The 16,233-nt window shown below is 36.1% G+C and overlaps 1 protein-coding gene across 3 annotated transcripts in view; it reads left to right on the plus strand.

Annotated features, from left to right (window-relative positions):
- The first annotated feature begins 8,033 nt into the window (after positions 1-8,033).
- ck (unconventional myosin-VIIa ck) overlaps positions 8,034-16,233 on the plus strand; it is a 64,704-nt gene continuing 56,504 nt past the window's right edge. For 2 of the 3 annotated variants that reach the window (XR_016193224.1, XM_089236399.1), the window contains exons 1-7: positions 8,034-8,316; positions 9,080-9,134; positions 10,845-10,958; positions 14,529-14,675; positions 14,807-14,991; positions 15,690-15,811; positions 15,933-16,075. Coding sequence is in view for 2 of the 3 variants with exons in the window: in XM_089236399.1 (XP_089092525.1) it covers positions 9,117-9,134; positions 10,845-10,958; positions 14,529-14,675; positions 14,807-14,991; positions 15,690-15,811; positions 15,933-16,075 (729 nt within the window). In the remaining variant the exon portion in view is untranslated. Of the gene's footprint in view, positions 8,317-8,588; positions 8,616-9,079; positions 9,135-10,844; positions 10,959-14,528; positions 14,676-14,806; positions 14,992-15,689; positions 15,812-15,932; positions 16,076-16,233 lie in introns of those variants that run through there. The other variant, XM_089236400.1, reaches the window with a different exon arrangement.

Here is a 16,233-nt window from a genome sequence, read left to right on the forward strand (position 1 = left end):
GTTAGTGAGATTTTTTGGGAGGGGGGGGGGCAAACATGATTTCATTTTTTGCTGCCTCTTCCACTGCAAAATTAGATTATTTTATGCAGTGGAACCTCTCTTAACCGACACTCCCCGTTAACGGACACTTTTCTGATCCCCGGTCCCATGGAATAGGGCTTAATGTATTTCACTCCCCGTTAGCGGACACTTTTGATATTGACTTCTTGTGATTATAATCGAAAAACAGAGTGGGAGTCATGTTCTTGTTTGGTGGTGGTGGATACTCTCGATAGAGACAGTAAAATAAGGCAAACTAATTTTTTTTTTCTAAACTCTAATTTGTGGATTTTTGTTCATAAATCGGGAATTTATCATACTCAACGGTGATTATATATAATCCCAAGCTCGTATTGGTAAATATGATAATCCATCAATTAATTACTTGATTAGCTGAACATAACTATGGTCCAGGATGCTGATTCCGAATGGTAATGTTGGTTTTGGGTTTTGTTCAGGGGCGGCTCATGAAGGAGGCACGCAGGTGCGTCTGCCTGGAAATTACGTCATTAATTTTATTCTTTAAATGGATTTGATACCAACTTAATACCATTGAATTTCTTATTTTTATTTTTAAAATTAATTTAATAAATTAGAGGAGAAAATTTTCGGAAGCATTGATAAAAAAAAGTCCCGTAAAATACGAGTAATATGGTAATGGCTCGGCGGCGCTTTCCACGGAGAGAGGTTTGTTTCACAGATGAAGAGTGAATAAACCCCGGCTTCTCGGCGTATGTTTTTTTTATTCGTCATCTCAGTTTTCGCCCAGAAGGAGCTCCAATGTGGTGATTCAAGTAGCCATATACCGCACATCAATCTTAACCTTTTGCAAACCCGCTGTCGTTCAGAAATTTGGTAGCCCTCCAAGGAATTTTAGGCAGTTATTTCTTTTCCTTCAAGTATGTTAGCAATTTAGAAATACATTTTGAATTTGGTTTTTGATATTTTTGTTAAAAAATAAATTATTGTTAATACCGAGTCATTTTTTAAAAAAGTTCATCTTTGTGAGTGGCGGTAGAAAAAAATGACCTGATGTGACCTCCTGAAATTCATTTCTCAACATACTTTAACATGTTTAGTTTATGAAAAAGGTTAAATTAGCTGTTAATAGCTGCTACTTCGCTGACCCCAGCGACTTTTCTTCAACATGCCATAGCTGAGGCTTGGCTATACAAAAGTGGAATAGATTGGAATTTGAGAAAATTTCTTTAAAAATGGCAGATTATTGCTCTGATATCCGCAGATTATTTAAGCTTAAATACTGAAAACTGCGAAACATGCCTCAGATTTTTTTTTGTCTTATTTAGTTTTTCAAACTCAAGGTGCTGTACTCTGAAAAAATTTAGATTTTTAACGAAATACTTAAAGAATCATAGCTCAATTTTTAGGTAGCAATTACCGATTTAGAAAATCATTTAAAGAGAAACGAACACAAAATGAAGTTTTAAATGCTTAAATTAAGTAAAATTTGAAGGGCGTAGAAAAAACGCAAAAAGAATGGATTGCAAGTCTCGACTGGTCTTAACAAACGTTCTCATTTTCAGCGAAGTACTGTACACACAAGGAATCGATGGCGAACACATCAGAATTTAATGGGACTAACAAGAGAATAAAAAGGAAAATAACTGATTCATTAAGGAAACAGCAAATACATCAAAAACTTAAATAAATTCGAAAAAAAGTTTTTACAAAAATTCTCAAGGTGTCATGCATCAATTAATAATTTTTTATGATCCATTCATATTTAGCCTAAAGAAACAACGAAGAAAAAATTTAAGATTACCGCAAAACGTCTTCAATAACTCAAAACTTGTTTTGACTATATCAGCGAAATCTATGTATATACACCCATATCCATAAATTAAGGATAATTCAGAATCACACGGAAATCGAAATCTAAAGTAAAAATTTCACCTGTAGAATTATCACATACATCTGCAAGAATGATATGCAAATTTCAGGAAGCCACCAGATGATGCCGATAGTACGTCACAATGACGAGAGTGTAAGAGGGGGGTATATAAGGAATGGTGTCAAAGAAGTCAAATTGTTCACAAGAGTCCTGTAAGGCGCTCAGTGCCATAAGCGAATAGTTATGACACAGAGGACGCATGTGGATGATTTTTTACGTGGTAGAATTATCGGCCGCCTGGAATGTGGGCGTACTCAGATGGAAGCATCCGAGGAACTTGGAATTAGCCAAAGTGTCATCTCTAGGCTTTGGCAACGATTCCAAGATAACGGAAATGTCAGTAGACGTTACAGTACAGGTCGCCCCCGAGTTACAACGCCGAATGAAGACCGGTATTTGGCAGTAACTGCCAAAAGAAGCAGACGGAGCACAGCATCCGACCTGTCTCGTCAGCTATCTGCAGCCACGGGTACCACAGTTTCAAGGCAAACCGTGTACAGACGTTTGGGAGATATTGGTCTATATGCTCGCAGGCCTGTCAGATGTGTTCCGCTCAAGGCAACTCACTGTCGGCAGCGATTAGCCTGGAGTAGAGAACATGCAATGTGGACATCGTCACAGTGGGCTTGTGTGATGTTTTCCGACGTGTCCAGGTTTAGCTTGCAGTCTGATTCACGTCGGACTTTCATATGGAGAACGCCAGGTACCCGTTACCACCAAAACAACATCATCGAACGACACCGTTACGGTGGTGCAGCATTGCTCGTTTGGGGTGGAATTATACTGGGTTCCAGAACAGATCTGCATGTTCAAACCGGAACCATGAAAGCCCAAATTTATCGGGACATCATTCTGGACCAACATGTACGTTTGTTTAGGGGTGCCATGGGCGCAGAATTTGTGTTTATGGATGACAACGCCCGTCCTCACCGAGCGAACATCGTAAACGAATGCCTTGAATCTGAGGATATAACCCGTATGGAATGGCCAGCATTCTCACCTGACTTGAATCCGATAGAGCATGTGTGGGACATGCTTGGCCGACGAGTTGCAGCCCGTCAACCACCTCCTACATGTGTACCGGAACTTCGGAGAGCATTGCTTGCTGAGTGGAGTGATCTTCCGCAAGATCAGATCGATAATTTGATACTCAGAATGCCTAGGCGTTGTACGGACTGTATTTCATCGCATGGGAGACACAATGTATTAACCATCATACCAACCACGTAATAGTAAGTTTTTGTAAAGGAGATATTTTTTACAATTGCTCCAGGGAGCAAAAATCGTGGTTTTTATGAATGGTATCATACATACACCATCGTTTTTGTTCTTTATCTTTTGTTTAATAAATGGGCTTTATGAATAAGTAACGTTTGTTTTGTTTCTGAACATTTGTTTGCCGGAGCTGGCATTATCCTTAATTTATGGACATGAGTGTATATAAAATTGATTTTCTGTGTATGTTGTTCTCTCTACAAATCCACAATTTCAGATCGATCGTTACCAAATTTTACATATACTCGTAAACGAAACAGGGCCGGACTTGAACGATAGGCTACTTATTGTAAAAGTTCGTCGAAACGGGTCAAATGCCCGAAATTGTCGGGCAACAATGGTTCTTGGGCGTCAACAGTGACATTCGGAATGTTTACTTTGTTCCCTAGCAATGCGTTTCAGACATGTTTATTCCTTTACAATGCTTGCGTTTGTCACTTCTTCAGTGCTCCCAGTATGTTGAGAAAACCTGGGCAACGCCGGGTATTATAGTTAGTTGTTAATAAGTCATAATTATGATAATATTGTTATGATACACATTAATATATCGTTGTGACCATGAGATTTCCATTACAAACTTTTTAGTATAAATATCTGTGTCTAAATTACGTTTTATGTTTATTTTAACTTCCGGTTTTTACTTTTTTTGAATTCTTAATCAATTTTTTTATGCAGCATTTTTATGTTATTATAAGTCTTTTAATGCACCTCAGTACATCAATATTCTTACATGTTACACTGCAATTCAAATGTCATATATATGATGATGAGATATCATGAACAAATCCGTTTTATCGCAATTTTATCAATAGCCATAATACAAAAATATATTTTTTATCCATTTCATATCCTTAAAATCCCTTTAATCATATAGTTTGCGCCCTGCCGTTAAAAAAGCATAATATTTATTGTTCCAAACAGTTTTCAAGAATATGAAACGAATTTCAAGGCGAGTAAAGAGTTTTGACCACGTTTTTCACAAAACGCAACACTGTGCGCAGTATGAGATAAGTTTTCAGCTCCTCCGACTTTTATAGTACCTTTGGTAGCATAAAAACCAGAGGAGGGAGAAAGGGGGATGTTTAGTACAACATTATTATACTCATTTTAGGCGCGCAAAAGAAGCGCCGCGCATACTCTCATGCTGCCGTCTCTCTACTCCCTTTTAAATCTGTTGTATCTTCTAAGTTAGAATATCTTTGAATAAGAAATATATATTTTTTATAACTTCACCAATAGAAATTTATGCACCTTTTAAATTAGACTATAATATTCAGGCGTCTGTCCCGCCCTTTTTTTTAGGGTCCAGGTTTTGTGAAATTTTCCTTATTTTTGTCAAAAATAAGTAATTTTGTGGGAAGGGAAGTAATCTATAGTTAATCTACACAAAAGAAATGAAATTCCAAATTTATGGTTTCATTAATTTTTATTTTGTGAAGGTCCGTTTTTCAGGTCCGGAATTTTGTGAAGGGTTCGGAAAACGGGCCCAAATTTTAGCTGGGCGCAGACCTCTGATATTGGAAGAAGAGTATGAATTTTCACAATTTACAAAAATCGTAGATGGCAACTGCTAAACTTAAATGATGATTTTCAACGATGTTAAGACATCACCATGGCCCCCACAAGGGGTGGGCTGACAAGATTCCAGCCCTGGGGCCCGGGAGGATTTTAATCTTTTTTTTTGTTTTTTCACGCTATAAATCCCATAAAGGGGGCCCCGTGAAAGGCTGGTCGAAGGGCCCGTAAAAGATTCCAGCCTAGGGGCCCTGCTTCAGGATGTGGGGGCCACGGGCATCACTTAAGCTCATTACGCAAACTATGTACGTAAATGTTGCGTTGATAGAGTATTATTATTTCTGTACTGCATACGTATTCAGATGATGCGAAAAATAATTTGTGATAAAAATAAAAGTTTTCAATGCAGGGCAATACTTAACTCATTGTAAATAGTACATGTACTCAGGGCCGGAACTATAGGGGGGCACAGAGAGGGCGATTGCCTGCGGGCGGAAAAATTTAGGGAGTGGCAAGTGTTTTATGGGGAAACAAAGAACACCATTATATATATATAAAATAATCGAATTTTAAATTAGTGGGGGCGGCAAAATCATGTTTGCCCGAGGCGGCAAAAGTCTTAGTTACGGCCCTGCATGTACTTGACTACATATCATCACCGATAGATGGCGGTATATTTTTGGAAAACTGCCCCATCGCCCCCAAAATATCGGACCATGAGCCGCTACTGGTTTTGTTTGCACATATTGATACGTGTGTGAAGAAAGCCAACATAGCTGATAATGTTGTTATGGACTTTATTTCTTCTTCACACTTAATTTAATTTAATTTTTATTGCAAAATATGTGTAGTGCACGTATCATGTACGGGAAAAGTAATTAATTAGTTTAATGAAGAGAAGAAAGATTGGAAATTTTTTTCTTTATTTATCACTTTCCAACTTTATTTGGGAATTATGCATAATTACCGGCAAAAAGTGATAAATGTAGTAAAATTTAATGAAACTTTCTTTATCGAGACGATTAAGGAATATGCATATAGCCATCTTTGTATCCTTTTTACACACAATAACATTTATAGGAACCGATTTCGACCGAAGCCAAACGTCGTATAAATCTCAAAGTCGTATAAACAAAGTACTACTGTTTATCGTACGTCCCCAATAGCGGACACTCCCTGTTAGCGGACAAAAATTTTGGTTCCATGGGTGTCCGTTTTCGAGAGGTTCTACAGTAAAGCTAATTTCTGAGTAAATTTAACCCCTTAAATTTTTGCCACGTCCTAAATGTTGCCCTTTCCCCGGGTCTATATGTTTGGGGTTCCCTCTCTCACCAAACCAGCTTAAGTTTGGCAAATTTGCCGCACCCTACTGGCGCCACTCTAGGACGGGTGCCAAATCCGAGGATTGAGTTTTTTAATGCGGAATAATTGAACGAGCCACAAATAGGTCCCGCATGAGCGGACGTGCGACCGGTGCGGCCACGTGGGGCGCTAAATCCGATATGAAAAGCGAGAAAAAGTTTTGTCGACGAAAAAAAGTTTTCAGGGGGGGATCTAAAAACAGTGCTGCTAGTGTCATCTTAAAGTATGGCCTCTCCTGGCACGGCCATCGGGCCTCAAGAGAAGAGAAAGCCCAGAGCCTCACAAAAATAGGAACTGGTTGAAATTTTTTAGAATTTGCCAGGAAGGGCCTTCAGAAAAATCACTTGACCCGGGATCTCAAGATGCGCTTATGACGGCCCTGGGTGCTGCGCGGGTAGTGGCTTTTTTCCTCGAGCTGCCTGCGCACGGGATGAGATTTTGCCTCGAGCTGCCTGCGCACGGGATGAGATTTTGCCTCGAGCTGCCCTTGTAGAGGTCTGAGCAGGAACCTCACCAGCAGAGGCGCCGACGTTAAGAAAACATTGGGGTGCTTGAAGTTGCTGGTCGTCCCGTATATACGGGACTAAAGCACGTACGCCAAAGAGGGAAGATGCATTACATTTTCAGAAATTATTGGGGGGGGGGGAAACTCAAATAACCTCAGCTCCTAGGTTCTGGTGCCTATGCACATCAGGGTTTGGGAAGCGGCACAAGCATAAGCGCGTGAAATTATGTGAAATATTAATATTAATATCCTAATTAGGATGGTCCAGAAATTTGGGGGGGGGGGGGGGGCACTTGAACTTAATATTTTCATCTCACCATCTCCATACGTTTTAATATGGAGATGTGGCATATCTTGGGGAAAGGGTTGCCCAGGCCTATGAACCGGATACAAGTTTACACCTATCATAGGCGTAGGAAACTAGGGGCTGAGGCTATATATATATTTGAGCCCTCCCGATTAATTTCTGAAAAACAATGCAATGCACCCTTCCTTGCGTACGCGCTTGAGTCCCCTACATACAGGACGACCAGCGACTTTCAGCTGCTCCCCCAATGCTTATTTTCCATGTCGGCGTCTCTGTCCCGCACCATCTTTAAGGAATTTCTTTTAGTGAAATTTTCGAGTTACTGTACAAAACCAGGGCTATGTAATTTACTATATAATAGTCCCGACATAGGTGTACGCAGAATTTTCTCGAGGGGGGGTTTAAGATTTTTTTTCTATCTGAGGGGGGTTACTTTTTTCCTGCAAAATAACACTATAATCTTAGCTCAAAGGGGGGGGGGGGTTAGAACCCCAACACCCCTCTTTGCGTACACCAATGAGCCCGGTACAATCAGGGCCGTTTTAAGAGCATATATCATGAGTCCCCGGGCCAAGTGGTTTTTTGGAGGCCCTACCATGTAAATTCTAGAAAATTTCAACCGGATCTCATTTTTGTGAGGCCCTCTTCTCCTGAGGCTCCCTGGGCCATGCCCGGGTGGGCCTATGCGTTAAGACGGCGCTGGGTACAATACACCTTTTTGAGTTTGCTTTCATAAGTTCTTTTTTTCATGCTTTACTCTTTTCCGTAAAAACATTCAAATATTTTAATTGTCTTGGGGGGGGGGGGGAAGAGCATGCCATTTTCCTCCTACACCCATCTCTGAGTACCTCGATTTCCCCCCCCCCCATCCCCATCATAAGATGCGTCACAGGGACGCCCATGCGAATTAGAACTCCTTAATACACTCCTCAATACGTATATGAAGGCGTCTTAATGCGAATATATCAGTGATTTTGGCCTCCCTCTCTCATCTGAGATTCAACAGGTTTTTTTTTTTACGCTGGCTGTTAGCGATAAGTGGCCAAAAATTGGTCTCTCTCTCTCTCTCTCTCTCTGTCTCTCCCTTTCATCGTACCTGCTAGGGTTTCCAGTTAGGTGACCGTTTTGTTTTTGTTTTTTTTTTTCACTTCACGTACTTGTGTATTCACGGAGGTGAGTAGTGTACGCGGAGTTGGTACGATTTGACTGCAAGTCCCTAAAAATATTAGAATCATAAGGTGTTTTATTGTCGACAATGTTGCGCACAGTCCTTTCGTTGATGTAAGTTGTGCATAATAAAAATCAATGCCAAGGTTTGACAGGTGGACCGACGTCGGCAGCCGCAACAGGTTTGCATTCCTCCAAAATAGTTTTACAGACACAAGCGTCGAGGTCTGACAGGTAAGTCCCTCTTTTAGCGATTTTTAAAAAGAAAAACAAAAGAAAGAAACGTTTCTAATGAGAGATCCGGTGGCATTTAATGAAATTCTTGTCGGTCCTGGAGCAGCTCTTTTACGCAAAAAGCTTTTTATTCGCCGGCATGTCCTGTGTGTGTGTGCGTAAAGGTTAAACAGTGCAATGCCCTTCCCACTGCATTACGTGATGAGCTTTAAAATGTATCTTTTTTTTCTCTCTCTATGTGTCCCTCCACGGCGTCACAACTTGATTGGATTGCATGAAATGACAAAAAAATATTAATTGTACGAAATTATTTATTCGTTTATTGCGTAATATTTTCTTTCTATAACAAGCGTAAGTTCGGTATGCAAATTTGCGCTTCTTTTCGATTCTTAAGGTGCGGTAAAAACAGATTTTAATTCAATTCCCACGAAATTGAATAGGCGTGATTTTTCAGTCATTGAGAATGATTTCAAAATATTTTAGACCTTAATTTCCTAGAAAAAACTTTTTTGAAAGATGTATGGCACTGAGAAATATATAAATATGATCATTTTCATAATTAAAACACTTTTAAAATTTCTCTTTTTTTTTTGTTTTGCATAATTATAATAGCCAGTTAGTTTTTGCTGTAATTTTATCATTGAAAAAAATAACTTTCTTTGTTTGAAATCAATAGACTTCATGTATCTTAGCCCGAGCAAAAAATCATCATCCATTTTTCTCTTAGTTTATTCATAATATTCTACTTATTTTTCGCCCACAGTGAGCTTTCATCTCAGTGAATTTTCTAATGACATGCAATGGTGATTGTGACAAGAGTAAGTAAATTTTGTTTTCCTTATACTATTTTATCATGTAAAATAAATGATAATTATTTTAATAAACGGGAATACCATGATTTTGGCCATAATTTGTGAAGAATATAAAAATATCAATTTGTTCAATTTTTATGATAATAATCCACTGGCATTCATCTGTTATCCCTACTGGTTACATTCTCTCCGCAACAAAAAATTATGAATCTTTTAATGATAAAAAAATGAACACAGATTTTATAAAACATGTGTTTTCTGTGGGAAATAAATTTACATAGCAAGCATTATTGTATCAAAAATATTTTGCTCATGTAGCTAAGGTTCATAAATCCTATCTCTGTCACAATAAAATCATTGTCAGGTGAATGTGACTGAAGATAAACGATGTGTACCTGAAATTTTAATAACTTTTTTTTGGCAAAATTCAAGGGTGACAAATTACCATTTCTTAAAAATATGTAAGGTTGGATAGAGCTGCAAAAGGTAATGTAAAAATCTATCTGAATAAGAACCCTAAGAATTAACACCATATAAACCTAACAAAGATAATTCATTCCAAAATCACATTAGTTTGCTAAAATATTTGTTAGCCAAAACATGATTTTCCACAGGTTTCTGTGGAAAATCGTTTAATACTTCCTATGAACTGCCCGAAATTTCAAATTAACTTTCATAAAACACTAAGAAGCATTATTAAAAATAAAAATACTGACCAAAGACTGAGATAAACAACTTTACAATTGAACTAAGGAATTTAATGATTATCTTTTTATTTTGTACTATACATACAGGGACGCCGGAACATATATGCTCATGTGGCTAAAACAACACCAATCATTTGAATAGTATTGCTCAGCAACACCAATCATCATTCAAATATAGCTCATTCCCCCCTCAGTTTGGGCGATGGGAGATTTACCAAAAACGGGACATTTTTATTGAATGTAACGTATGGTCTTCATACATGTGAACATTATGTTCATTACTCAAGCAATACCAAACATTTTTTACTTCTGGCATCCCTGTATATATACTATACAGTCAGGTTCATGAGCCATAGTAAAAAAAAAAGTTCATGAGGTGTGCAATATGATAGTCAGCTCATTTCTCTCTCATACTCATGCAGATGGAAAAGATAAGTTGTTACAATGTCCAGACTGTTCTTTGGTGTTAAGAATCTTATCATATGCAATGAAACCGCTCAAGTCTAAATTATTATTATTTTAATGCATTTTGTGTATCCGGAAAGAAATTCTGTGGTGGAAATGAATTAGTTTGGCTCGAGTGAGAGCTACTCATTGGATTCAATTTTGATTGGCATGAAAATTTAGCTCACAACGCAGCTGTTTCATAATAACATGTGTATCCATATCAACTGAAATCTTCATTAGCTTAATCTGTATTCATTGACTGAGGCAGAAAAACATTTAAAAAAAATCTTTGTTACCCAAAAAATTTGTAAGCCAAAACATTTGTTAGTAAAGTATCACAGTACTGATAATTAATCTACCCTGCATACCAATCTCCCCCAATTATTGATGCATTGTAAGTTCATTATTATGTTTCACCATTATGCATTAGGCCAGCTTAGTGGATTTTGAGTTGTTGCATTATAGGAATTTACTATTAAATTCACATGTATTTATTTTCCATGCATATATTTATTAGATATATATGTGCTGTTGATGCTTAAGAAATATTCTGTTACTTCAGGGTGATTATATCTGGATTGAACCGCAGACGAAGAGAGAGTTTGATGTTGCAATTGGAGCTAGAGTCATTTCAGCTGAAGGAAGACGTATTCAAGTCATTGATGATGATGGAAAAGTAAAATCATGTTATGGTTTTTCCCTCTTCTTTGGAACATAAAATTAAACAAAAGGACATTTATTGGGAGAAAATTGAGGAAATATAATACCAAAAACCATAATTGGTGAAAAGGGGTTCCAATGGATAGTTATAATCCATCAAACCCCCTTCATCCTGGAAATATAATATATCTTCTTAATATATAAGTAACATATTTTATCTTGTTTTTATAATGAACAATAAAACTTACTGTATGCTTGAAATTTATTTTTTTATGAATGAAATAAAGATTTTGTGCAGCAGATATATATATATATACAGGGCAGGGGCGTAGCCAGAAATTTCGTTCGGGGGGGAGGGGGGGCCAAAGTGACAGAACAATGAATTTGGCCATCTTCTTCCCTTTTTTCGGTCATTTTCTCACATTTCGGGGGGGGGGGGGGGACCAGACCCCCAATTCCCCCCCCCCCTGCTACGCCCTTGATACAGGGTGTGTTTAAAAAAAATCATCTGATGTAAAAAAATCATAACTATTCAGCTTTTAATCTGTTTTGATCGAATAACGTATAGGCTGTGCCGTCTTAACGCATAGGTCCACATGAAGAAGAAGGGCCTGAGAAAAATAGGAAGTAGGTGAATTTTTCAAGAATTTGCCAGGTAGGGCCTCAGAAAAATCACTCGGCCCAGGGGCCTATGATGCACTTGAAACAGCTCTGTGTATAGGTAGAAAGAGGGAAATAGTGTTTGTCTAACTGCACAACAGAAATTGTTTTGTGTTCTAAGCTTCGTGAAGTGTGAGTTCGTAACAACTGTTCATCATGCTTTTCATCGGCAATTCCCTGGTGTTGAACCTCCTACCTCATAGAGCATTACGCAATGATATAAACAATTTTGAGACAGTGTTGTCTGTGTAAAGGGAAATCTCCCGGCCGTTCCTGCATGTCAGACGAAAATGTGGAGCGCATCCGACAGAGTTCCGCACATAGTCCCAGGATTGTTTGGTTTAAACCTTGCTTTTTAACCAACTGGTTTTTTTTCAAAAAATCAGATAAAAGTGGCCTAAATATCATTTTTTCCCCTGAAAAATATCATATTTGTTCATTATTAGCCAAAATGTTTCATTTTTACCTTATTTTATATCCTTGGGGTACATTCTGACGGTATATCTTTAAATGACATAAGATTTTATAAGTGGTTTTTTTCAAAAAGTCTCATAAAAGTGGCCAGAATATATATCTATTTTTCATATGAAGTATCTTAGTCATTTAAAGTTATATATAAAAGCCAAAATTTCTCATTCTTACAACATTTTCTAACCTTTGGCTACATTCTGATGCTCTATCTTTAGCAAATTCGTGAATAAGGATTGCATCACACATCTAAATGTAGTGGTGTATTATCTCACAGGGTTTCTTTTTCCCTTCACAAAGAAGCAGCAACAGTAGTGACACCATCATGCTAGGGGCAAGTGGTCCTATAATCCAATAAAGACACCAGCTGTCCTTGAAGGACAAAGACTAGTGTACTAGTTGTTACATTACCTCACATACATTTTCATTCACATAAGAAGTAGCACATCTCCTACTGTATATCTCCCAGTCTTAATATATTCAATATTTGTTTTTTTTATAATTTCACACACACACTGTTAAGCCCAGTTAATCAAGGTTCTACTGTATAGTAGCAACAGATTTATAAAAAATAATCAGCTATATACAGGGTGATTATAATTTAAGTTTTGATTCCAAAACTATACAATAAGTACTGATCGGAATGACCTGAAAATTTGCATGGATACTCCTGAAGGAATGGCGTTTCTTTCGCAAAAGAAAAAAAGTGCCAAATGTGCAAGTAGATGATGCTGTACTTGGCCAGCAGTATAATCTATTTTGTGCAACCACATCATTTCGGCACTTCCACAGCATCAGTGTGTGGATAGAACTTCTATCAAGATGCACATTGCAATACCAGCAAAGCAGCTGCTGAAGACCCATTTTGACAGGATGCACCTTAACCCTTGCAACTTCTGGCTGTGGGGGTACCTCAAAATGTTATAAACAGTGGTCAGATTGCAAACTTTGGTGAATTGTAATCTCCAGCACATTCCCTATATGTTAGAAGTTCCTCATTCCTCAGGAATATGAACGGGGGAAAGGGGGCGCGTTTGGTTTAATAAAGCTGAATTGCAAGCACATCCACATTATGACCATGGCATACTCCGATTCTGCTGTTGAACAAGAATTTTTGTGCTTTCAACCTCATAGCCAGAACACGCGGTGGACAACATATTTAAAATTTTTTGAGTAAGTTGTAGTTATTTGTTCAATTACTTCATTTTTTTTGTGATGCTTCCATGAATTATGGACTCGTGCAATGCTATAATTAAGTTATAATTTTGCCATGACTGGCTATCGTTTCCATTCTGCGAGCGAATTTCCCACATGTTGGATGATGTCATTAATTTTACATTTTTAAGTATTTTTTCGCCTTTATCAAATAAAATTGAATTTTTTCAGGAATATTCATGTCAATTTTCAAGTCATTCTGACAATCGCTCTTTTTTTACAGTGTTTTGAAATCAGAACCTTAGTTATAATCACCCTGTATATCACAAATCATCGTTAATTAATCTGCATTATTTATGCTTCATTAAATGCATTATATTCACCTAATTTTTATTACTTTTTGCAAAATAGCTTCGTAATTAAGTATACTGAAAGTAACTGGAGATAAACCTTTATATATTATATGATTAATAATAACATTAAAAGAATTTTCAAACACACAGTAATCCATTGAGTTAAGCAAAAAATAATTAAATGGCAAAAGTTGGTTTTTGTTAAAATTTAATAAATATTTATTGATTAATTAGCATGGGAATAGTGTTAAATACATTAATAAACATTTTATTTTTGTTAATTATTGGAAGTTTGAATGATTTTTCAGAAATTTCATTGTTTTTAATGTTAATACTATATAAAACAAAAAAACCGGTTTAAACCAAAAAAAACCCGGTTTTTTTACCAACCCTGCATAGTCCACAGAAATCCACTCGCAATGGATGCAAACATGCTCCCAAAAGTTTGGGACTAATTTGACTACCTAATAGACATATGCTGGGCATCCCAAGGAGCACCTTTAATTTGGTTTGTAAAAAACTGATTAGCCATGTAATATAAAATTAATCTTAAGTGTTGTTCTATAACTTAAATTAATCTTAAGTGTTGTTCTATAACTTAAATTAATCTTAAGTGTTGTTCTATAACTTAAATTAATCTTAAGTGTTGTTCTATAACTTAAATTAATCTTAAGTGTTGTTCTATAACTTAAATTAATCTTAAGTGTTGTTCTATAACTTAAATTAATCTTAAGTGTTGTTCTATAACTTAAATTAATCTTAAGTCTATGTGTTCAATATTTTTTCATAATATACGCATTTCAAATCAGGTGATTTTGAAATACCCTGTATATTAATTTAATTATTTTGTGTAATTTTTATGAAGAAAGCCATTATTCAGAATCAAAGAGTACTAGAAAAAATAGAATAAAATTTAAAAAGACTTTTTCTAAAATGAAAATCTTTTTCAGGAACAATGGCTTACCCCAGAGCGCCGTATCAAGGCAATGCACCCAACATCCATTCAAGGAGTGGAAGACATGATATCATTAGGAGATCTCCATGAAGCTGGAATATTGAGGAATCTACTCATTCGCTACAATGAAAATCTCATATATGTAAGTTCTTGTTACTGCTAATTTTTGTACACCAAAGACTTTTTTACGCAAGACATTATTCAGATAAGTTTTAATTTTTTATTATTAATTATTATATAATTCTTGTAAATTAATGTTAAAATTATTTTCAGACATATACAGGCTCTATACTGGTTGCAGTTAATCCATACCAGATTTTGCCTATCTACACAGCTGAGCAAATCAAATTATACAAAGACAGGAAGATTGGGGAATTGCCCCCACATATTTTTGCCATTGGGGATAATAGTTATAATAATATGAAACGATATAAGCAAGATCAGTGTATTATCATCAGGTAAGGTGTTTTTTTTTCTTATTGGTTTTACCAGTTTTCATATCTTACTTTTTGCAATGCTTATGTCATTTTTTTCTATTTCATTTCATTCTGTTCGTGTTGTTACATTACTTATTTTTTATGATGATGGAAGAAGGTAGTGCAACCTAATGACATATTTCACCTAAAATTCAAGCATCTGCAGTAGAAAATTTATTATAAAATGTAACAAATAAAATACAGTGAAACCTGTACGAAACGGAACTTCTCAAGAGACTGAAATAATATTTTGTTTTAGACAAATTTCTGTTTTATAAAGGTCAAAAGTGAATCAAAGCTCTAATCATTGAACAGACTATATTTTGATTCTGTTTTAAACAGGTTTCCACCTAATACAGTGTCTTAGATAGGTTTCACTGTACTCATTAACTCTTATATAGAACTTATGACTGAGAATGCTTTGGCAATCATTATTAATATTAATCATATACTGAAATAAATGATTGAGTAAGACACATCCATTGCGTTGGAAGTTTTTGAAAAAAAAATGAAAAAAAGGCAGAAATAAGTTCTTCAGATGCCATTCTGATTTTGCTCAGATTTGATGTAGTAAAATCTTTTAAATGGTGAATATTAAAACTTGAAAAAAATATGTTTGTGATTCAATATTTTGCTTCAAGAAAATTCACAGCATTTAAAATATATTATTTCATTGTCAGTGGTGAAAGTGGTGCTGGCAAAACAGAAAGCACGAAGCTTATTCTACAATATTTAGCTGCTATTAGCGGTCAGCACTCGTGGATCGAGCAGCAGATTCTTGAAGCAAATCCTATACTCGAAGGTATAACATTTTAATTTGCTTTGCTTCATGATTCTTTCATTTACATTTAGCTTGTGCTTCATGAAAAGAAGTTTTTATCCTGATTTTTTCTTTCAAACTTCAAATTATTCCATTATTTTAGCTTTTGGAAATGCAAAAACAATAAGGAATGATAATTCAAGTCGTTTTGGAAAGTACATTGATATACATTTCAATAAGCAAGGAATCATTGAAGGTGCACGTATAGATCAGTACCTTTTGGAAAAATCCAGAATTGTAGGACAGGTATGTCATCAAAAATTTTATTAAAATTCAACAGAATGCAAAGCTATTTAGTGAAAAAATAATAATTGATCTTTTTTTCCCCTTATTTTATATGTATATTTATTTTTTTCTATCCTTTTTTATATATTTTTTAGTAATTTATGGAACAAATTTAGAAA

This window comes from Pholcus phalangioides, unplaced genomic scaffold, assembly GCF_987345545.1.
Source record: "Pholcus phalangioides strain wild (caught in Gottingen) unplaced genomic scaffold, Ppha-v1.0 ptg000009l_1, whole genome shotgun sequence".
Taxonomy (NCBI): Eukaryota; Metazoa; Arthropoda; class Arachnida; order Araneae; family Pholcidae; genus Pholcus; species Pholcus phalangioides.